Raw genomic sequence first — 23,815 nt, forward strand, 5'->3', positions numbered from 1 at the left:
TATTTCCATGCAGAAATTCTGCATTCGTAATGAGTGCACATCCACACATTAATGTGTTCGACATTTTGCCACTGTCACACATCTACGATGCAGTGCATGAGGGTTGGCCACTAGAGGGAACCTAAGAGGTGGAACTTAGAGAGGATTCAATCCGGCATCGGGACGGGAATCTGGTGTGGCTTAGTGGATAGAGCGTCAGCACATACAGCTGAAAACCCGAGTTCAAATCCCAGTGCTGGAGAGAATTTTTCTCCGTTCCGCCCATTCTTCATCATATGACGACGCAGAATTTCTGCATGAAAATATCGTATGTACTTCAGTACATCGTAATATATATAAAAATATCAAGATATAAAGTCATACCATTTCCATAAAATTAAAATATTAAAAGATGGCAGTGTCTCAGTGTACAACAAAATATAATTCCTGAGTATCCAAGGAATAGTGCAGTTGAATCCTTTTGATTACCCACAGGGTATGACTGTTTGTCAAAACATTTGAACAAAATTCGAATTATTTCTTCACCACTTCGTCCATTGTGCAGTCTTCAGGTAGAAATGGATCAGAATCATCTTCAGTGATGTTCAGCTCTTTCCTCTAAACCCACCGCATGACAAATATTTAACAGCCAAGAACTCAGCATTAGTTGACAACAACAACAATTTTTGTCTACTTCTAATGAAAATTGCAGGGATGTTGTCATCTTGACAAAGACTACGATTCATTTATTCAGGAGAATTATCTCGAACAGCAAATCTAATGCAGTAATATCAACAATGTACAAAGACCCCTCAAATCCATCATACAACCAAACAAACTCAAAACGACTGTGTACTACGAGGGTTGGGACATAAGTCATGGCAACTATTTTTTTTTGTGAGAATTCGAGCATGGGTGGAAAATGTGAAATATACAGAAGAAAGGACAACAAATGGACGAAATGTACGGACATTTAACAACACGTCAACATTTTGCTCCTCATGTTTATTACGGTTGTTGCTATAACATTACAGTGTTCTGTGCCAGAATCATTACAGCACACATACCCGTTCTAAAGGCCCTCAAAGTAGCTATCCATCTTGCAAGTGTAAAGGTATGGTCACACGTCGCTTCTTTTGCAGCAATGCAGTACAAAAAACTGCGCAACTCTTGTACTGCGAAGTGTGAACAACGGTGCAACCCGAAAAGTAGCGGCTGCCGAACCTGCTGCCTGCTACTTTTCCATGCTGCGCACAGCTTAAAAGTAGCGACGTGTGAACAGGGTTCTCAGGGTTGCAGCCGCAGCATTTTTGATATCGGTTTTGTTGAAACTTTTGCTGCGGTTGCAACCAGTGTTGCCATCCAAATGTGCCAATGATACTTTTATTGTTTGGATATATTTTAATGTTAGATGTGATGAAAATAAATTATTTGTAACAGTTATTAAATGCACAACACAGTCTGAGCATAATTGCTGGCGATATAATTCACTTTTTTAATTTTTTGTAGCGTAGTTTCAAACAGGAGGGTTGTCAACATTGATTACGTGAATATGCTGTTGGTTATCATTTAAGTACATACGCGTTTTTAAAAGCTTTATAGTAAAAATAATGCCAATTTCTGAATAATAGTTAGGACAGAAAAGCAAATAATAGATAAGTAAGCTTTCGCATGAGTTTATTAATAATGCGAACATAACCACAAAATGTATAATGAGAAGTCAACACGGAGATGGGAACCTGCAGCATGACTGCGGCTGCAAAAGTAGCGCCTTGTGTGTGAACAGACTCGCAACCTCCAGTTGCAACTTTTGCTGCACTCGGGTTGCGCAGCACGAAAAGTAGCGTGCAGCACGCTACTTTTGGCTTACGTGTGACCGTACCTTAAGGTATGAAAGAGCATTATTCCCAAAAGCTTCTACCAACTCTTTGTGGCATTATCTGGCATTCCTTCCACAGACAACGGCTATTTTGATATACAAGTGTTGTTCAACATGGGTTATATCCATCCTACACTGACAACTGATGTAACATTACTCTCTCTTCTATTACAGACAAGCTCAGAGCCATTTTGAGTTGTGGACACACATTGACTGCACGGCTTCTGTGCGACATATGACATTTTGTGATACCAACCCTTACCTTTGAAAAAAAAAATTGTTGCCATGACATGCCCCAACCCTCATATACATCAAACAACATACTGATGTAAGTTTCAATATAAGATTATAAAATACGTACTTGCCAAACAAATACAGTACCTCAAAATCCTCCACACTCTAAGCTCTAATGTCACATAATTTCTCTACAAATGAAATCACGAAAACAGAAATGTTAAAACAGTACTCTCTTGGATTTTAAATTGTCAAGACTCCGGAGTCTATGTTTTTGCATATTCTCTATATATTTTACATTGTCAGAGAGTCTGTAAGTTTATACACATAATTATTCTCTTAAGATTTCAGGCTGTCTGTACATTTTTACATATATTCTGTTAAGATTTTACATTGTCACAGTCAGGAGTCTGTACAGTTTTACATGAAGTCTCAAGATTTTACACTCTCAAAAAAATGTACATTTTTATACTCCATCTCCATCCAAAACTGAATCTACTGTAATCCCAACACCACAACCCCAACTAACATTGCACAATAAAATAAAATTCTACTACTCGTTAATGTCATCAATAAAATACTTGTACCCTCTCATGTAAGGACAGAGAGTGCCTTTGAGACCATCTGCTTTCATAATACTGTTCTGAACAGAATAACGTAAAACAAAGACTAGAAAACTCGAATTATACAGTGCTCAAAGATTACCAAGTTTTTTATACTAACAGCAAAAGTTGTAGTCTACATTCTTTGAGTTCATTTATCTGGTTTATTTGCACTTTAACCAATTAATAGTACTAGTTCAATGCATGTGTGTCAAAGTGTTTAGGTTTTTAGCTATCCCTGTAGATGCTGAAGGTGGTAAGACAACTGTTTGGTGCACGGCATTTACAAAAATTACGTAAACTAGGTCACAGCTTACAAAAAAGTATAATCAATCACGAAAATCACATTTACATTACTACAAAATCATAGCATTCCTCCCGCACAAACACAACCAAATAATTAATTAATGGAGCAGCGAAATATTTAAGGTTATGTACACCTCGAAATACGAAATATCGCTGTATACACAACCCTACTTACCTCATCGTCTACTTTTGAGTTCCAGTTCCTGTCTTACATTTTTTTTACTTCAGCATCTACAGGGATAGCTCCACAGAACTCATGATTGTAAGTTGGATTTGTTCAGCTTCATTTCTACGACATAGTTAATCACACCACAGGCCTAGTTTCTACTTACAAATTCCGATCATGTTAAATCTTAACAGTATTTCAATTTTATTTAGTACAACTGTTCCGTGCACTCGCGTACATATTTCACATCGAGATGTTTGTATCTAGATTTATGTGGCTTATCAAGCTTTTTATAGCTATAGCAGTATTCTGATCTACATATGCACTTTGTTCTGTTCTTGTATATGACCCTCCATTATAATTTGGTATAATAGGTATCACAACTTGATACATATTTCTTTTCTTCCTCCACAGCCGATGCACCAAATCTCAGTGAGATCTGGACTTCAATACAGATACCAACCTGTCTCAATTACAACTGTATCGCACATGTTTTAATTTAATTTAGTATGTAATAACTTTTAATAACTTTGATCTTGGCTCACATAGCCTAGTTTTAATACAGTAATGTTTTAATCTCGTTGTGTGTTTACTTACTTCTACAGAGATCCATGTTAATTGTTTTATTTATTTGTATCACATACACATGTACCACCTTCATGTACTTAGGCATAAACTTTTCTGATGATGGCTTAATCAAGCCGAAAACGTTTAAAACCAAATAAATGTAACAAATTATTGTAAACTAATAGATTTGTTTAAATAGATAAGCACTGGCGGTTCCTGATAAAACATCTATTGTTATTGTATCAGCTTATTGGCCTTATCATGTCTTTCAAATTTGCATTTAGATTGGCAACAGGCCATGATTGTTTGGCCAAACACCTGCATAGAATTGGAATATATCAGTCCCCTAACTGCCCATTGTGCAACTCAAACCAAGAAATGGATTCGGAACACCTCAAAATCTGTGCTTCAGTGGCTGGCCATGATAATATCTTTGAAAAATATTGGAGTGCAAGAGGTCAAATGACTTTATTGTCAAACGCCTGGCATTAGAAAACAACAACAACACAATTACCTGAAGTGGAACTTTCACTGCCAATATCTTGGTAATCTTTCAACACTGTATAATTTGACTTTGAAATCAGTCATCTTATATTAACTTCCAGCTGAAACAGCAGCATCAATGAAAATGGGTACACCAAGATCATGTTCTCTTCTCGCAGCAATATTTAAAGGCAAATTACACATTACATAACAAATCTTTAATTATGATTAACAATGATCCTGATATAGTAATGTAATATAAAATATTATTTTATACATTCAAAAAAAGATGCTTGTTTCAATGCAGCAATCAGAGCTGTACAGAGATATCTGGAAAAAAAAATTATGAACTTGAAAAAAGTTCTTTAAACATGATACAATTCAAAACAGCAAGTCTTTATATTACAAAATGCACACTACACAGTCAGGTGGAATCCTCGTCAGACTCCTTACGATGGCAATCCCTACGGCTGCGTTCTCGCTGTACCCTAACAGCCGTGTTCCTGTGGTCACCGGCATGGATTATTGGCACTACCACCATTCGCTCTGGCTGTCAAACACAAAAGGAAAACCACATTAGTTTGCTGAAGGTGGTAACTGGCTTGCAGAGAGGGAAGTCCTTATTATCATATAATAAAGAATCTCTTTTTTGTTAAAAAAAAAAAAAAAGAAGAAGAAGAATGGAATGAAAATTACTTTCACTGATCACAAACCACATTCCTTCCATCGAAGTATTTACTTGAAAACTTAATGATACACCAAAGTGAAATTTTGTCGATTTTTTTAAATCTGATTTTTCACTTTTTAATGTTAAAAAATTGCATATAATTCAGACAACCTTTCATGCAGACAGACCCCTTCAATCAGCTGTTTTGGCTGACATTTAATTAAAAGGTTGCACGTTCTAGGCAGTCTTTTACACTTTTAAACTGTAAATTTTATACACTTGCATTTTTCTTACATATTGCTTTACTAAAAATGTCACTCCTCCTCCAAATGTTGTACACTGAGCATGATATTTTTTGTAGGTCTTCTTAAAGGTGTTCTTAAAAAACTTGCTATCAGGATTTTTCTTCAAACCTCGATATTTTTTTTCTGCTATAATAAATTTATAGTAGTACTAGTAGTAATAATAATAATAATAATAATAATAATAATAATAATAATAATAATAAAAATACAAAAATAATTCTTATTTATTGATATTTATGTGCTAGTCAACAGCCGTTGGCCAATTTTAATAATTATAACAATAACAATAATAGTAACAACAAAAATGATAATAAAAATTATATAAAAATAATGATCATAAAAACACAATACTAATAATAGTAACAATAACAAAAATAATAAATCTTCTTCTATGACGTCACAGTTCGGGATCGAACCTTGGCCTCCTTAACCATCTGCCTCCATATAATCCTATCCATTTCAGCTGACATCCACCATCTGGTTTCAAGAAACGTGTTGGCATCCTTTGCCACTGCATCAATCCAGCGATCCCTGGGTCTTCAAATAGGTCTTTTACCTTCACTTTTACTGAAGAGTGTTTTCTTGGGTATTTGGGTGTCTCCCATCCTAATTATGTGCCCTGCCCATTGTAGTCGGATGGTAGTGGCTAAGTCCTGATCTTTATATAGGCTTTGTAATTCATTATTATATCGTATTCTCCAAATCCCATCATCTTGGACTGGGCCATAAATTCTCCTTAAGATTAAAAATTATAAACACTAATAATAAAACAATATAATAAAATAATAAATTATAATAATAATAATAATCAGTGGCACTACAGTCCTTTAAAGGCCCAGACCGACCAGCTGGTTACTGGTCTCACATCTGCATGCCGAAGCAGAGGTGGACGATCATCCAACCAGACTAAAGATATCATGTGGTTAGCATGATGAACCCCCCCCCCTGCCGTTATAGCTGGATTTCGTAGCTTCTCATGTGTATCACAATGCTAGATGTAGAGATGGATGATAGTCACAACACTAACGGTAATACTATTGACTGCTGTTTCTACTATCGATAGTTATAATCAAAACTATCGATACTATCAATAATGATTACAAACTTCTTTCTTAATTTGTTATAAACTGAGCATATTTCTGAATTTATATCTACACACGTACTGAACTATTAATCTAATAATAGGCCTATATACTGAATTGAATCTGAATTGCATATCAATAACATCTGTCCTTAAAGTTCCAACATTAGCTATTATTTTAAACATGTGGCCATTGCTCCAGGGATAAGGTTCCCATTAAAATAAGCATTCCACTTTGTTGGGATGCACACGGTTTCGATATAGTACGAAATGGAAATATAAAAACTGAAAATTTATCCTTTGAAAAGGTGGAAAAATTCAAATACCTGGGAGCAACAGTAACCAACATCACACTCTAGAAGAAATTAAACGCAGAATAAATATAGGAAATGCTTGTTATTATTCGGTTGAGAAACTTTTATCATCCAGTCTGCTGTCAAAAAAAAAACCTGAAAGTTAGAATTTATAAAACAGTTATATTACTGGTTGTTCTGTATGGTTGTGAAACTTGGACTCTCACTTTGAGAGAGGAACAGAGATTAAGAGTGTTTGAGAATAAGATGCTTAGGAAAATATTTGGGGCTAAGAGGGATGAAGTTACAGGAGAATGGAGAAAGTTACACAATGCAGAACTATACTTGTTGTATTCTTCACCTGACATAATTAGGAACATCAAATCCAGACATGCATATAGTATGTTAGTTGGGAGGCCGGAGGGAAAAAGACCTTTGTGCAGGCCGAGACGTAGATGGGAGGATAATATTAAAATGGATTTGAGGGAGGTGGGATATGATGATAGAGACTGGATTAATCTTGCTCAGGATAGGGACCGATGGCAGGCTTATGTGAGGGCGGCAATGAACCTCCGGGTTCTCTGAAAGTAATTTGTAAATAAATAAATAATTGCAAATAATAAATATAAATACTAATGTTGGTGGCCATCATTTTGAACACCTGTTGTGAGGTTCAAAATGATATGTTATTTACTTAAATAATCCGTGGCGCTACAGCCCGTGAAGGGCCTAGACCAACCAGCCGGCTGCTGGCCTCACGCCCACATGTCGAAGCAGAGGTGGACGATCATGCAACCAGAATGGAGGTATCGTGTGGTTAGCACGATGATCCCCCCAGCCGTTATAGCTGGCATTCGCAACCAGATTTCGCTACCTATCGTAGCTCCCCAAGTGCATCACGATGCTGGGTGAGCACCGGTCCCATACACTGGCCGAAATTTCATGAGAAAATTTCTTCCCCCATGAGGACTCGAACCAGCGCGCATTCCGTAACGCGAGTCCTAGGTAGGATGCCTTAGACCGCGACGCCATGGCGCAGGACATTTATTTACTTACAAGGGTAATATTAATGAGTTCGTGTCGAAACCTTCCCTGAAACTGCGCAAATACTATGAATACACACAATTAGCTGTTTAGAGTAAAAAGAAAGGAGAAGTCCACCTTATCTCCAGCTTTTGTCTTTGCTTCCAGGGATGCCAGATGTATTCGCTCGTTGACCTGTATAGAGGCTCCATCGTTCATCATCCTCAACAGCACGCGTGCAATGTTGTGGGCATCGTCCAGACCACAGTGGGGCCGTCCCTCAAAGTCAAGCTCCAGATGTTTCAACATCAGTTTCAAACAACACTGCAAAGTAAAGCAACCAAGAGAAATTATAGATTCTCACATTATAAAAATTGTAACATGGAATGGTGTAAGACCAACCTAATATCTTATTTACACACCCTCTTGGATTTGTAGAAGTTGCTGAACACTTTTCTGATGTTAATCCACTTCTTAGCAAATTGTGGGTAAGGCAAATCAGAAATCTGCAAATAAGACATCAAATATATCAAATCTCAAAATGAAAAATATTTCTCCATTATGTAACACACAACACACAAGTCTATACGAGCCACCAATCAAGTAACCGGCTGAATTAACATTCATACAGTCCCGATACTCTAAGGCTGAAAATTCATTAATAATTTACTCTATTGTCCACTTGCTCCTTCGATACCAGGCGGCTTCCTTTCGAAACCTCACATTGCGCGAATTAAAATTCGAAAACTCTAATCTTCGCGTTTTTTTTCGTCATTCGAATCTTTCAAATCCTACTTTAAAAACTATTAAACCTTTGAAATCGTATATTGTAATACAAGTGTGGTAAGTGAGATTTACAGGAACGAGGAAATGTTTGAAGTCTCGCCTTTTCAAGTTCCGAGTTTCTGTAATACACTTAAGACACTTGTATTGCACATTATTTTTTGGTCGATCTTCATAAAAAAAAATAAAATATTATGAATCATTTTTATTTTAAATAAATAGTTTTTTGCATGTGTGATAGCGTTTGTTATTTGTTGGTAGGTTCTATTGATTTGTTATTATTCACATTTGTTTATAGGTGTCATTCATTTGTTATTTGTATTTGTTCATAGGTATCATTCATTTGTTATTATTCGTATTTGTCAATAGGTGTTATTCATTTGTTATTATTTGTATTTGTCGAAAGGTGTTATTCATTTGTTATTATTTGTATTTGTCGAAAGGTGTTATTCATTTGTTATTATTTGTATTTGTCGAAAGGTGTTATTCATTTGTTTTTATTTGTATTTGTCGATAGATGTTATTCATTTTGTTATTATTTGTATTTTTCGATAGGTGTTATTCATTTGTTATTATTTGTATTTGTCGATAGGTGTTATTCATTTGTTATTATTCGTATTTGTCAATAAGCGTTATTTATTTGTTATTGTTCGTATCTGTCGATAGGTATTATTCATTTGTTATCATATTTGTCTATAGGTCTTATTCATTTGTTATTTACTTACCGCATTTAAGTTTAGCTTACAAGGCCTACCAAGAACTTTGGTAAGGTTGTTAAAAACAAGATTAGTCAAAAAGATAAATTTTAACTCCTTCATCGACAGTAATGTCAGAAAGGCTATTATTCAGCACATAAGGTATCACAGCTAATAAGCGAAGTAGCCAGAAGCAGAGCAAGTTCGAATGCTAATGTTTTTAAATAAAAATCTCCATTAAAGTTCCTCATTGTTTTAAACTGACCTGAAAGAGTTCAGCGTTTAGCATTTTTATTAATTCTTAAAAGAAAACACAATTAAATGCAATTACATCTCATTTCAGTGAATAATTCAATAATGAAAGGGACCAAGTGTACAATACCGGACCTGCTCACTTTTCACATATGCCAATTATGCATAAAACTCAAAGTGTGTTACGGGATTGTGAAACTAAAGGGGTGAGTAATAAAAACTTTTCTCCCTTATCTACCCTTTTTCTCCTTCGCTTCTCACTTCCTACTAATTTCTACTCACTGCACTTTTACATAAAAAAATCAAAATCTCTCTCTCTCTCTCCCTCTCCCCCTCTCTCCCCCTCCCTCTCCCTCTCTCTCTCTCTCTCTCTCTCTCTTTCCCTGCATGAATTCCTGTCCCCCACTTACTCCGAAATTTCTATAATGCGAACAGGTCCCAGTTCCAATTAGCTCGGACTAGTGAGCGTCTAATTTACGAGGCGTGTTCTCAAAGTAAGTTCCGTTTTCAATTACAGCCGTCGCATTGCTGCAATCATTATTTTGCGCATACGTGTTTTCTTCTTCAGTCCTCAGGCAAGCTGTGCATGCAGTTTCAGAGCTTCAGTCCGTGTGTGTGGTTAGTTGTGATCAGTTGAAATGTTTAAAGTGATCGACTGTGAGATGCGGTCTGTTATCCGTTTCTTGAATGCGAGAAACATCAATTTTTTTTTTTATTTTATTTTATTGGGTTATTTTACGACGCTTTATCAACATCTAGGTTATTTAGCGTCTGCAGAGAGAAACATCAAACCAGCTGACATTCATCGTCAACTTTGTGAGGTGTATGGTGATGATGCCATTAGTGATGGAATGGTCAGGAGATGGCCACACACAGCTCGTGACACCCAAAATCTCATCTCGAAATTTGGCTGGGAACAAATTGACCATCCTCCCTACAGCCCGGGTTGGCTCCGAGTGACTTTCATCTCTTCCTGCACCTCAAGAAGTTCCTCGGTGGTCAATGTTTTGATGGCGACAATGAAGTGAAAACAGCAGTACGGGAGTGGTTCGCATCTCAGGCGGGCGAATTCTACAATGAGGGGATAGAAAGACTTGTGCCACGACTCGATAAATGCCTCAATAATGGTGGAGATTATGTTGAGAAGTAATTGAAGTGTGGGGAATACAATGCAACAAAAATGGTTTGTAAATATCTTCCCATTTACTTACTACACCCTTTTGGAACTTAAAGGACACGCCTCGTATTATTATTTCAAAACTTCACATTGACAATTTACCAGTATGAATGAAGACAGCACGTAAGCTATAAGCTATGTACTGGAATCATATTATGTATACATTTGTGTATTAATACTGCCTCTGCCTTCAAAGACGATATCCTTTCATACATGATACCGCGGGGGATGGGGGGAGGGGCAAGCAACAACTGGTGACTTCTACACAATTACCATATGCCCGTTCTGGTATTCACATTTACACGCGAAAATACTGTTAACAGCAATAATCAGTACTCTTAAGCTAATAAAAGTAGTCTCCAGCTCTTTCATCTCTCTAACACTAATACTATATCACTCAACATCAGGAAGATTCACAGTACCTTGCACTGTCCATACAAAAAGCGTCCCATGTCCCAAGGGCCATCGGTCACCATAGTGAATTTGTGTTTTGTGCCCAGCTTGTTCTTTGCAAGCCAGTCTTCGAAATCTTTAAGAATCTTAGGAAAGGTGTCAGCCTTATCGACTTCCTCTTGTGTGATGCCTGTGAGTTCGACGCAGAAGTCCGAGAGCTTCGAGTTGATGACAGGCCTGCAGTACGCTTGGAAGCTGTCCACAACCGCTTGCTTCTCGGTGCTCACCAGCACCGCAGGGAACTCTATGATCTCGTGCCTACACAACAATCACACAACTCCTTCACTGGCAGTCCTTGTCTAGGCTTCAAATCTGGTTGGGGATCAAGCCAGAGCAGTATTTTTTTTTTATTTATTTATTTTTTTTGGTATTAGGACAAACATGAAAAATTAGATGTAATTATGTTTAGAGATATCGTTCCTCCTCTGGCAAACTAGCGAAAGTGACAAATTAGCGACCCTGCACTTAAGGTCTATATTGCACTATTAAATAGTGCAATATTGACCTTAAGTGCAGGGTCGCTTATTTTTCACTTTCGCTAGTTTGCCAGAGGAGGGACGATATGGATGTCCCAGTTCAAAAGGGAAACAACTCAAAATTTACAGTGTTGAGAAACCTGCATTTTAAAGCTTTATGATGCTATGAAAAATTGAAGGATCGTCGAAATTGCTCCAAATTCTGTTAACCTGGGAGAAGGTGCTTGCACGTTATAACATGAGGCGCCGCATGTGGTCAAAAACACCGCACTATAAAAAGAACAAGTATCTGTTCGAAATAGAGCACAACTTTGATTATTTCAGGTGCACAAATTGTCAACAAGGTACTAAAGAGTGAGGAGGTCAGAGGTTTCCTGCCATTAAAGTAGGCCTAGTGCAGATTTAAAACAAAGTGCGGTCTTTTCCCCGCTATGCGCCTTCTCCCGGGTTAATGATGTTTCATGAGGTCCTGGGTTCGATTCCCGGTTAGAGCACAGGAATTTTTCCTTAAAGGGGATTATTCCTGTATTGTATTGTATTGTATTGTATTTATTAACATTCCATGGTATTCATACATGCTTACAGCTAGAATATGGAACAAGTCAAAAAACTTAATACTATTATAAAATCTTAATTTATAGTCATAGTCTAGATGAAATATATACAGACGAGATTTACAATATAGTCTACTAGTACAACACATAGTTTTAGTATCAATTTCATGAAGTGTTATTGAATGTCATGAATTCACCTACAGAATAGAAGGCGTGAGAAATTAGGTACTTCTTTAATTTGGCCCTAAATAATTTTATGTTTTGAGTTTCATTTTTTATATCGATAGGATGGCTATTAAAAATTTTTACTGCCATATAACGCACTCCTTTTTGATAGCACGATAGACTTGCCGATGGAGTATGAAAGTCATTTTTTTGACGTGTATTTATGCTATGAACTGTTGAATTAGTTACAAAGTTTTCACGATTACATACGAGGAAGACTATTAATGAAAAGATATACTGACAAGCCATGGGCATTATTTGTAGTTTTTTGAAAATAGTCCTACACGACTCCCTAGATTTCGCACCTACTATTATTCTAATTACTCTTTTTTGTAATAGAAATATATTGTTACTATCTGTGGAATTTCCCCAGAATATTATTCCAAAACTCATTACCGAGTGGAAGTATGCAAAGTATATTGTTTTTAAGGTATTGATATTTACTATCTTTTGCATAGATCTAATAGCAAAACAAGCTGAATTTAGTTTGGGGGTAATTTCTTTAATACATTTTAACACATTATCGATTTTTAAGCCAAGAAATTTGGTTGTTGTTGTTTCTAATAGGGATCTATTGTTAATTATTGCGCTAGAAATTTGCGACGTTGAATTTGGACAGGATTTAAATTGAATTATGTTAGTTTTGTTACAATTTAATACTAATTTATTGACTGAGAACCAGTCACATATTTTGAAGAGAATTTCCTCTGTTGAAGATTGGAATGTGTTGGAGTTATTGGCTGTAATTACTATACTTGTGTCATCTGCAAATAATATGGGATGACCTACATCTTTTATAAGGGGGGCAAGATCATTTATAAACACTAGAAAAAGTAGGGGACCTAATATTGATCCTTGAGGAATTCCATTATTGATAGTTCCCCATGTCGATGTAGATTTCATAGTTGTATTGATTTCAACTTTCTGTTTCCTATCTATGAGATATGAGTGAAACCATTGGTGTTCGTCCATGGTCTGGAATTTAGGTTAAGTTTAGATTTAAGACCTCTCCTGGCACCACATTATCATAATCATCCTATCACATCATCGGGGTAATGTAACTCCGCCTTCCAGGCGCCCCAACCTCAGAAGTGGGTTACAACTAAGCCACGGCCAGGAGAGAAGACCAGAAATGTCGAAAAGACAACCTGGTGGCATTGGATAAAAATATATATATATATATATATATATATATATATATATATATATATATATACTATAAGTTTCAAATTACAGTAATATGCACAACATGAAGCTCTAAAATTCAGGTTTCTCAAAACTTCAAATTTTGAGTCATTTCCCTTTTGAACTGGGCCGTTGATATGTATACTAACGTTCAAAGATATCTGACACTACTAATCGATAGTGATCAATAATTAATTTCTTGGCGTAAGTGTCGAATCTTTAGTTAATACTTCTATAAATAGACGGCAAAGATAATAGTCAATTTTTCATCCCACTTTATTGATTGTAAAACAACACTGAGTTTGGCTGGAAACTGCTGATATTGTCTATTAGAAGAAAAATTTATGCTTAATCTACATAATCATTTTCCCTGACACTTTTTAATGACTCCCAATAATGGTGCCACCTATTGAGAACTAGCGAAACTCTTTCAAAGTTTGTCAATTTTTCTTATCCTTGATTCTGACTTATCTCTCAGTCTAGTATATACAGTCACGAAGCTCAATACGTAGAGAATATTCATCCAAGGACAGTTGAACTTAAGTTGCTAGCCACTACGATCGCTACTATTGCACAGTCTATTGTTCCCATTACTCTCAGTTGCTAACCGCTTGCAGCATTGTATCGCGAGAAATGCAAAAAATCATCTCAAGCTTCGTGACTGTATGTACTAGACCAGCGGTCATCAGCACAGAGCACCCTGGGGCTAGCGTCTCTTACCCACACTACAGTGCACTCGTAGCTGCTATCGGATATGCTCTCTACCTCTTCCTGCTGCACGACGGGGCACACGGTACGGCTCCATTTACCCTTTACCCATTTCAGCAAGTGCTGACGACCACTGTACTAGACTGTGCTTATCCCGTGGTTGGAAAGCTAGCTTACACGATCATAAAATCGTAGGTCGGATACCTTTGAAAGTCAGTGTGCATGTTGAGTGTTTGGCCTGAATATAGTTCATCTATGACAATATTTTTCACGCGAATTTTACATTTTCTTACAAAAATCTTAACTCTAGTGATAAACATAAGAAATGATGTTTAATACTTGGTACATACTGAAACCTATTGACTTTCTCTTATGTATACAGGTGTTCTGAAAAAAGATTACAATATTTAGAGATAAGGTAATATGCATCAAAGAAGAAAATAAAAGACCTACACACTTGGGTTCTAAAATTAATAAATTCTGAGAAATGAGTAAATGTTTACCACCACTGTAGGCTAAGAGCAGCATATCTTCCACTATCAGCTCTTTAACAAGAAACAAATGAGGAAACAGAATGCAGTCGTTTGTTACTGTATTATACAGCATACCTTTGTTTGTGTTTGTATCAGACGACAGTACGTTGGAGTTTGTAATCATATTACTGTACCAGTCAGGAAGTTGGTTTCATATCTGTTAAATAGAAGCACGTTTTGTTTCTTGCTCAAGAGCCCATACTGGTAGATATGCTGCCCTTACAGTGATGATAAACATTACCTCATTTCTCAGAAGATATTACTTTTAGGACCCAAGTGTGTAGGTCTTTTATTTCTTGCTTGGATGCATTACTTATACCTCCTTATATATTATTTTAATGTACCGAAGTACATATGATATTTCCATCCAGATATTCTGCGTCATCATACGATGAAAGAGTAATGGAATGGAGAAAAATTCTCTCCAGCGCCAGGATTTGAACCCGGGTTTTCAGCTCTACGTGCTGATGCTTTATCTACTAAGCTCAGCCAACTAGTCACTCATAACGAGTGCACCTAGTGTAGAGGGCGGCCACTAGAGGGAACCCAAGAGTTGGAACTTAAACTGAGACGATTCTGTCCGACGCCGGAGTGGGTATCCGGTGTGGCTTAGTGGATAAAGCATCAGCACGTAGAGCTGAAAACCCGGGTTCAAATCCCTGCGCCGGAGAGAATTTTTCTCCATTACATTACTCTTTCATCGTATGATGACGCAGAATATCTGCATGGAAATATCATATGTACTTCGGTACATTAAAATAATACGAGGGGGATCCAGGAAATAACGACTGTTCGCGCATACCCGTCGCGCAGCTGACTCCCCTTCCTCGTTTGAAGGTCAACTGGCTTCCTTAACATGTGTTCTCATAATGTGAGTACTGGTTGCAACAAGTCGCCATTGTGCATTTTGTGTTACTTCAAAATGGACGTGATTGATAATCCCGCCGACTGTGAGGTGAGGAGTGTGATTCGATTTTTGAATGCCCGACATTTGAAACCTGCAGAAATTTACCGGCAATTGAAAGAAGTGTATGGTGATACTGTAATGAATGAAAGAAATGTGAGAAAATGGTGCGAAATGTTCAACAATGGGCGAACAAATGTCCACGATGAAACTCGACCCGGACGCCCATCACTCATCACAGAAGACCTGAAGACTAAAGTGAACGACAGAATCTTGCAAGACAGGCGCACATCACTCGACGAATTGCATATTGCCTTTCCTGACATTTCTCGTTCTTTGCTTGGTGAAATTGTGTCGCAACATCTTGGCTACCACAAAATCTGTGCACAATGGGTTCCACGGCAACTGAGTGACCAACACAAAACTCAGAGAATGGCCTCAGCATTGACATTCTTGATGCGATATCACACAGATGGAGACACCTTTCTTGATCAAATTGTGACTGGTGATGAGACCTGGGTGTCTCACAACACCCCAGAGACCAAGCGCCAATCACGTCAGTGGCATCATCCCTCATCACCCAAGAAACCGAGAAAATTCAAACAGACTGTCTCAACACAAAAAGTCATGGCTACTGTCTTTTGGGATCGCAAAGGTGTTCTTTTGCTGGATTTCATGCCAAAAGGCACTACGATCAATGCAAATCGTTATTGTGAGACTTTATGAAAACTACGGCGAGCCATCCAAAACAAGAGGCGAGTTGTGCTTCTTCACGACAACGCCTGTCCGCACACTGCTGCTTCAACTCGAGAATTGCTGGATCAATTCGGTTGGGAAATCTTTGATCATCCGCCCTATAGTCCAGACCTTGCTCCTAGCGATTTTCACCTTTTCACTAAGCTGAAAGACTTTCTGGGTGGTACGCGTTTTGGAAGTGATGAAGAGTTGAAGAAGACAGTGAACACCTGGCTTAATGAACTGGTGGCAGAGGAGTATAACATGGGAATTCTAAAGCCAGTGAACAGATACGACAAATGTTTAAATGTAGGTGGTGATTATGTAGAGAAGTAAAGGAAGCTTCAGTTATGTAACAGACTTTGTTTTTTCAAATAAATATTTTTTTTTTAATTATTACAACAAAACGGTCGTTATTTCCTGGATCCCCCTCGTATATATGATATGCGTAAATCACTTCGTGATTTAAGATGGCGCTTATTCCGTCGGATCCCGGCCAACTAGTCACTCATAACGAGTGCACCTCAGCACATGTGTGAACTTCAGTCCTACATTCATAGACATCTATGACGTAGTGCAGAGGGCGGCCACTAGAGGGAACCCAAGAGTTGGAACTTAAACTGAGACGATTCTGTCCGACACCGGAGTGGGTATCCGGTGTGGCTTAGTGGATAAAGCATCAGCACATAGAGCTGAAAACCCGGGTTCAAATCCCGGCGCCAGAGAGAATTTTTCTCCGTTCCATTACTCTTTCATCGTATTATACCTCCTTTCTAAATATTGGAACCTTTTTTCAGAACACTCTGTATACGTTGACAGTGACTAGAAGTAATTTTGCCTGTCAGTTAATACCTTGATCACCCTTTGGGAACATTGCTTTCAGCCTCTGTGAATAAATATAACAATCGAAAGATCCAGGACGTAAACTGACCATTTCCCTATCTAATTCATCCTGGACCTCTCACATGTTAAGTTGGTAATTAGTAACAAGTGGGGGGGGGGGGGGGAGGGGCTACAACAGTGCACAAAATATACAGATTAAGTATCACTCGATTTTTACATTGAACGTAGGCTATTTGTGACTACAAATTAAAACCATGTGTTTATCACCTATAACTGTCAGAAGGTAAGAAGTGAGGGAAAAGAAGATTATGCCTCTTTTGATGTAGCTTCTTTAGAAAAATACCTTGGAGTCTTTCCACTGCTGTCAACTCAAACATTACGTTCAGCAGGCAAACAGTGTCAATGCAACAAAATGAAAATCAACTTACGGATAATCTGGTGCATTCACTTCTTCACAGGTAGCTTCGAAGTCAACAATGACGTAATATGGACTAAGTTTGCTGGCTGCAAGCAAGTTAGCACTCGTTAGCTTCTGCTTTTTGTAATAGCTTTTTAGTCTTTGCTTCAACACATCACAGTTTCCTTCAGTATTCAGTTTTAACTGTTTCAGTTTCGACACAATGGCAGCTTTACTCATCTGATTTATACGCCCGTTCAATCTTGCTAATTCTTTGTACACTGCATCACTGAATGGAGAGTCCTTCCACTCCTCTTCTTTGCCTTTGTCTTCCTTGTGCTGAAGTATAAAGGATAACATAAAATAGAATAGAGAAATAATACCAAATATACACCTTTTTATGGAAATCATACCAATATATTATTGAGCCTGTTCTACTTTCCGTATACTAGTTTCAAACACAAAAAGTTAGCCTGTAGGTCTATACAAGTATTTTGAAGTAAACAAAAAAAAAATGTAAGACAGGAACTGAATGGCGCTCAAAAAGTATAATCAATCACGAAAATCAAATTTACATTTATAGAAAATCATAGCATTCCTCCCGCACAAACACAACCAAATGATTAATTTATGGAGCAGCGAAATATTTAAGGTTATGTACACCTCAAAATACGAAATATCGCTGTATATACAACCCTACTTACCTCATCGTCTGCAGAAGTTTCTGCCATTATTATAACTTTTAATTTAATTTATAAATACATACGATCCTTCATAAATAATGTAGAAAATAATTTAGTTTGAGTTCAACATTGTGGCTTCACTACAATGTCACATTTATGACACAAGCACAACTTCCGTCTTACGGTATCACATGAATCGAACTACATTTCCTATTCAAAAACAGACTAGTGTCCATTGTGGTGTATATTTTCTTCGCTAGAGGGTGAGTAGCGCGCTAAACTGTCAGAGACATGACATAAACTTTGGAGTCAATAAATTATAACTTACACCGTTGGTCAATAGTGAAAAATAACATAATTTTCGCCGACTAAATTCCAAAATTTATTAATGAACATAGCAATGAAAATAACGAAGAAAGGTTCATTAATTAGCAGAGATCAAAAGTAGTTTTATATAGTATGCGATAATTAAAAATCTGCTAAATATTATTTTTAAATATTTCACTGAACATTTAATACATTGACCGGCAAAATAAAAGTAAATACAGTACCTTTCTGAAAATAGAACATATAATTAATAAATCTCAACATACTTCTTTCTTTGGGAAATGTCTGTTATTATTCGGTTGAGAAGCTTTTGTCATCTAGTCAGCTGTCAAAAATCTGAAAGTTAGAATTTATGAAACAGTTATATTACCGGTTGTTCTGTATGGCTGTGAAACTTGGACTCTCACTTTCAGAGAGGAGCAGAGATTAAGGGTGTTTGAGAATAAGGTTCTTAGGAAAATATTTGGGGCTAAGAGGGATGAAGTTACAGGAGAATGGAAAAAGTTACACAACACAGAACTGCACGCATTGTATTCTTCACCTGACATAATTAGGAACATTAAATCCAGACGTTTGAGATGGGCAGGGCATGTAGCACATATGGGCGAATCCAGAAATGCATATAGAGTGTTAGTTGGGAGACCGGAGGGAAAAAGATCTTTGGGGAGGCCGAGACGTAGCTGGGAGGATAATATTAAAATGGATTTGAGGGAGATATACGATGATAGAGAGTGGGTTAATCTTGCACAGGATAGGGACCGATGGCGGGCTTATGTGAGGACGGCAATGAACCTGCGGGTTCCTTAAAAGCCATTTGTAAGTAAGTATACTTCTTTCTTAGTTTACTCTGCTTGACCTCACTTCTATCAGATTTGTACACACTGCGTTTAGCGGAGGGAGATTCATTTGATGGTACCGATACTGGTAGTACGCGGACCTCTTTGGTCAGGATCGTCAAGACGCAGGGGTCACAGCAGAGATATCACAGGACAATCAATCACAAGACATCGGACAAAAACTCAGTCTCGTGAATGGAAAATAAATTATTATGAGCAATTATTTGTTTTGGCTCTAAACGCATTTAAATCCTGAGTTACAGTTCCATAACCGCATTGTTGTTTTTTTACTTGGTTATTTAATGATGCTGTATCAACTACAAGGTTATTTAGCATCGATGAAATTGGTGATAGCGAGATGAGTGTCGAGGATTCGCTATAGATTACCTGACATTTGCCTTACGGTTGGGAAAAACCTCGGAAAAAAACCACCCACGTAATCAGCCCAAGCGGGAATCGAACCCGCCCGAGCGCAACTCCGGATCGGCAGGCAAGCGTCTCAGCCGGCTAAGCTACGCCGATTGCACTCCTATTGTTCAACGTACGATTTCAATTAACGTCTTAGCCAAAATGTTATACCTTATTTTGTTGTCATCCTTAAAGGATGAAACATTGCAGGCCGATTTTCTTCTTTTTTAAATTGATTTTTAACACATAGGTTAAAATAGATCTTTATGGAAAAATGAATAGAAGGATTTTGAAACCTGACACCTCATTTGTTTAGACAAATTCTTACATGATGAAGATCGTCTATAATTACCATAATTTGGTAATTAAAATTATGTTACCAACTCAAAATTTTGCACACATCTGAAGTTGTTTAGAAAAAACGACACATCTTATCCGAAAAAATAGAAAATACATTGTGTTCCTAAATTTCCTTACGAAAGTATTAAAGAAAGTTTCTGTTTACTTCGCTATAAGAGCATTCCTCGTTAAAAAAAAAAACATCAGTTTTATGGGCATTGCCTAGTACAAGGTAGAAGCTATGTGGTAGGTAGGCGTTTCTATGGAAACTGCTCATTTGATGGAATAGCCCCATATGCTCAATGCTTTAGTCTTAACGTGGAATCCTCTATAGATGTGTGCAGTTTCTATAGCAACGTCATTCAGAAGAATGTAATAAGGGTTCGATAGATCGGCCTACTAATCAATTCATAAAGAATAATAAGTAAAGTAGCAAAAAAATATAATAAAATTCATAGCTTTGATAAATTATACCTGTCACAATTAGGCCTACAGACAAAAATGGCTAACTTCGATATAAAAAAGTGACAGAAAATTTTAGGAAATCTCTATCATTGCGTGTAACGTGTATATAGGAACTAGAGCAACGGAATTAGGATAAATAAATACAATTTGCTGTAAGATTTAAGTGTGTCTAATGAATGGAATGAAATAAGCTAAGAATAACAGTCAATCCCCCAGTAATAATAATAATAATAATAATAATAATAATAATAATAATGCATTAAAACAGAATATACTCTTAACAGGACAAGTAAAGAACTGTTTTTTTTTTAACCACAGACAATTTTATTAACAATGAACTGGTAACTGGTATACCGTATATAAGCACATGAAAATATCGCGTAAATATTGTTATTGTTTTTATCCATCTATATTCTATATGAATAGCGCCAAGCTTGTATTAGCTTTTTGTAGTTATATTATACTCACTGGCTTTTAAGGAACCCGGAGGTTCATTGCCGCCCTCACATAAGCCCGCCATTGATCCCTATCCTGAGCAAGATTAATCCATTGTCTATCGTCATATCCCACCTCCCTCAAATCCATTTTAATATTATCTTCCCATCTACGTCTCGTCCTCCCCAAAGGTCTTTTGCCCTCCGGCCTTCCAACTAACACTCTATATGCATTTCTGGATTCGCCCATACGTGCTACATGCCCTGCCCATCTCAAACATCTGGATTTAATGTTCCTAATATATACAAATTGGAGATTTATCCTTCGAAGAGGTGGAAAAATTCAAATATCTTGGAGCAACAGTAACAAATATAAATGACACTCGGGAGGAAATTAAACGCAGAATAAATATGGGAAATGCCTGTTATTATTCGGTTGAGAAGCTCTTATCATCCAGTCTGCTGTCCAAAAATCTGAAAGTTAGAATTTATAAAACAGTTATATTACCGGTTCTTCTGTATGGTTGTGAAACTTGGACTCTCACTCTGAGAGAGGAACATAGGTTCAGGGTGTTTGAGAATAAGGTGCTTAGGAAAATATTTGGGGCTAAGCGGGATGAAGTTACAGGAGAATGGAGAAAGTTACACAACACAGAACTGCACGCATTGTATTTTTCACCTAACATAATTAGGAACTTAAAATCCAGACGTTTGAGATGGGCAGGGCATGTAGCACGTATGGGCGAATCCAGAAGTGCATATAGAATGTTAGTTGGGAGACCGGAGGGAAAAAGACCTTTGGGGAGGCCGAGACGTAGATGGGAGGATAATATTAAAATGGATTTGAGGGAGGTGGGGTGTGATGATAGAGACTGGATTAATCTTGCACAGGATAGGGACCGATGGTGGGCTTATGTGAAGGCGGCAATGAACCTGCGGGTTGCTTAAAAGCCATTTGTAAGTAAGTAAGTAATTATGGCAGGTGAAGAATACAATGCGTGCAGTTCTGTGTTGTGTAACTTTCTCCATTCTCCTGTAACTTCATCCCTCTTAGCCCCAAATATAGTTAGGCCTATATTATATATATATATATATAGCACACGTCTGTTTCGCGTACATGCCAAAGCACAACTGAACTGAAGAACATTATTTTGTTATATATGTTGCAATCCTACATGAGTCATAAATATAACAAAATCTTCCAAGTAACTTATTTTTATATGCTGACTTCCCTTATAGCTAAATGGACTTGTTCACATTGTCATTTTATCTCATTTATTTATGTCATTTATTCACGTAAAGTGGATAGAGGGTTTTGCATTTTATCAGATATGACATAAGCATTTCCATGGCAACCTAAATCGAATTTTCACTCCACAAAAACATTTCATTTTTAATTTTAATTTAGGTCGAATATATGATAACACTAATATCAAGTAGGCTATCTAATTATTAGGCCTATTTTTCGTAGTATACCTTATTTTATTTCAAGGAGTGCAGTTCGCTGTTCAAAGGAGCCACCGAACTGCACTCCTTGAAATAAAACAAGGTATACGATGAATATGAGATAAACTCATAATAAGGCAAATGGGAGATCCTAATAAAACATGACACACGGAGAGGTCGTGGGAAATTCAGAGAGTTGGTAGCCCTACATACATTATTTAATTACCGTACATTATCTTGAATGCGGAGTAACAATGTTGCGTTGTGTTTTGTTATAGTCTGGTTACATGGTTACGAGTTTTCGCGAAATAACAAAAAGCAGAAGAGTTTTAGAATATGCCGAGCGATAGATTGCAGCCGCATTTAAACAAAAGCATATCGCACAATAAATAATCCTGTAATATATGGGGTTCTGAGGCACACGCGACTTTTATTAGACGTTTTATAAACGTAACGTAACAAACCGCCGACTATTTTACGCTTTATGTTGCACTAAACCAAAAGAGCCACGTAAATGGCACTGCAATGCGAATGGACCTCTGCTTTCACGCCAATCTGTGGCAGGCAGTACAAATTCCTTCTTCGTTCTGTTACGATTCAGTGTATTTGAGGCAGTGGCGTATCTAAGAAACATAGGAAGAATAATGCAATAATTATGTTGTGGACCGAGAGTCAAAACCCGTGCCGGCCAATCAGACTGGAGTTTTTTCTTTTAGTAACAAAAGAAAATGCCGAATTGGAAAATCACATACCAAAATGATTCATAACCCCCTCAATCACCAATATCATAAACATCAATCGAAATATAACATCAGTTACATGAACACAAGCCATCTATAGCACATGCCAATAGAAACAGGAACTCAACAATAGTAGAAACGGCCTGCTGGTATACCCGAAGATCCTAAAACGCGATATGACCACAGATGTTAAAGCATGTATAAAAAAAACTGAAGAAAAAAATTGTGTTGTGCTAAGAAAACAGTTTCCACCTTTCGACATAATAAAGATGAAATTTATTTCTAAGCTTCAATAATAATTCATACGACAAATTAAAGAACAAATTTAACAAATTAGAAGCAAATCAAACTATTAAAAAAAACCAAATGGAAAGAATCCAGTGAATAGGGCTATATCTCGAGTCTCTCAGCGAATTTATGCACAGCACAGTTTGACAGTCTTTTTTATTGGTAGAATGATAATTCATTAGGCCTACTTCTCGTTAATGAAAAAAGTAGAAAATATTTTGGTTTTAGTATAACTGAAGATCCCAGGTCTAACAGCACAAATATGTACTACGTTCTCAAATAGATTTGAATACGCTTACCGTACTGGAACCACAGTCTATAGTCCCGTCGCTATAATTTCCGGC

At 37.1% G+C, this 23,815-nt stretch overlaps 1 protein-coding gene across 1 annotated transcript; it reads right to left on the reverse strand.

The window, feature by feature from the left end:
• Positions 1-694: 694 nt before the first annotated feature.
• Positions 695-18,429, reverse strand: LOC138711064 (3'-5' exoribonuclease 1-like). Its single transcript, XM_069842372.1, has 6 exons — positions 18,210-18,429; positions 17,537-17,844; positions 10,915-11,203; positions 8,008-8,091; positions 7,724-7,909; positions 695-4,766 (listed from the first exon to the last, which is right to left on the reverse strand). Exons 1-6 carry the CDS (start codon positions 18,234-18,236, stop codon positions 4,641-4,643), a joined length of 1,020 nt encoding a protein of 339 aa, XP_069698473.1. The 5' UTR covers positions 18,237-18,429; the 3' UTR covers positions 695-4,640.
• Positions 18,430-23,815: the final 5,386 nt, after the last annotated feature.

This window comes from Periplaneta americana, chromosome 12 (assembly GCF_040183065.1).
Source record: "Periplaneta americana isolate PAMFEO1 chromosome 12, P.americana_PAMFEO1_priV1, whole genome shotgun sequence".
In the NCBI taxonomy this organism is placed as follows: Eukaryota; Metazoa; Arthropoda; class Insecta; order Blattodea; family Blattidae; genus Periplaneta; species Periplaneta americana.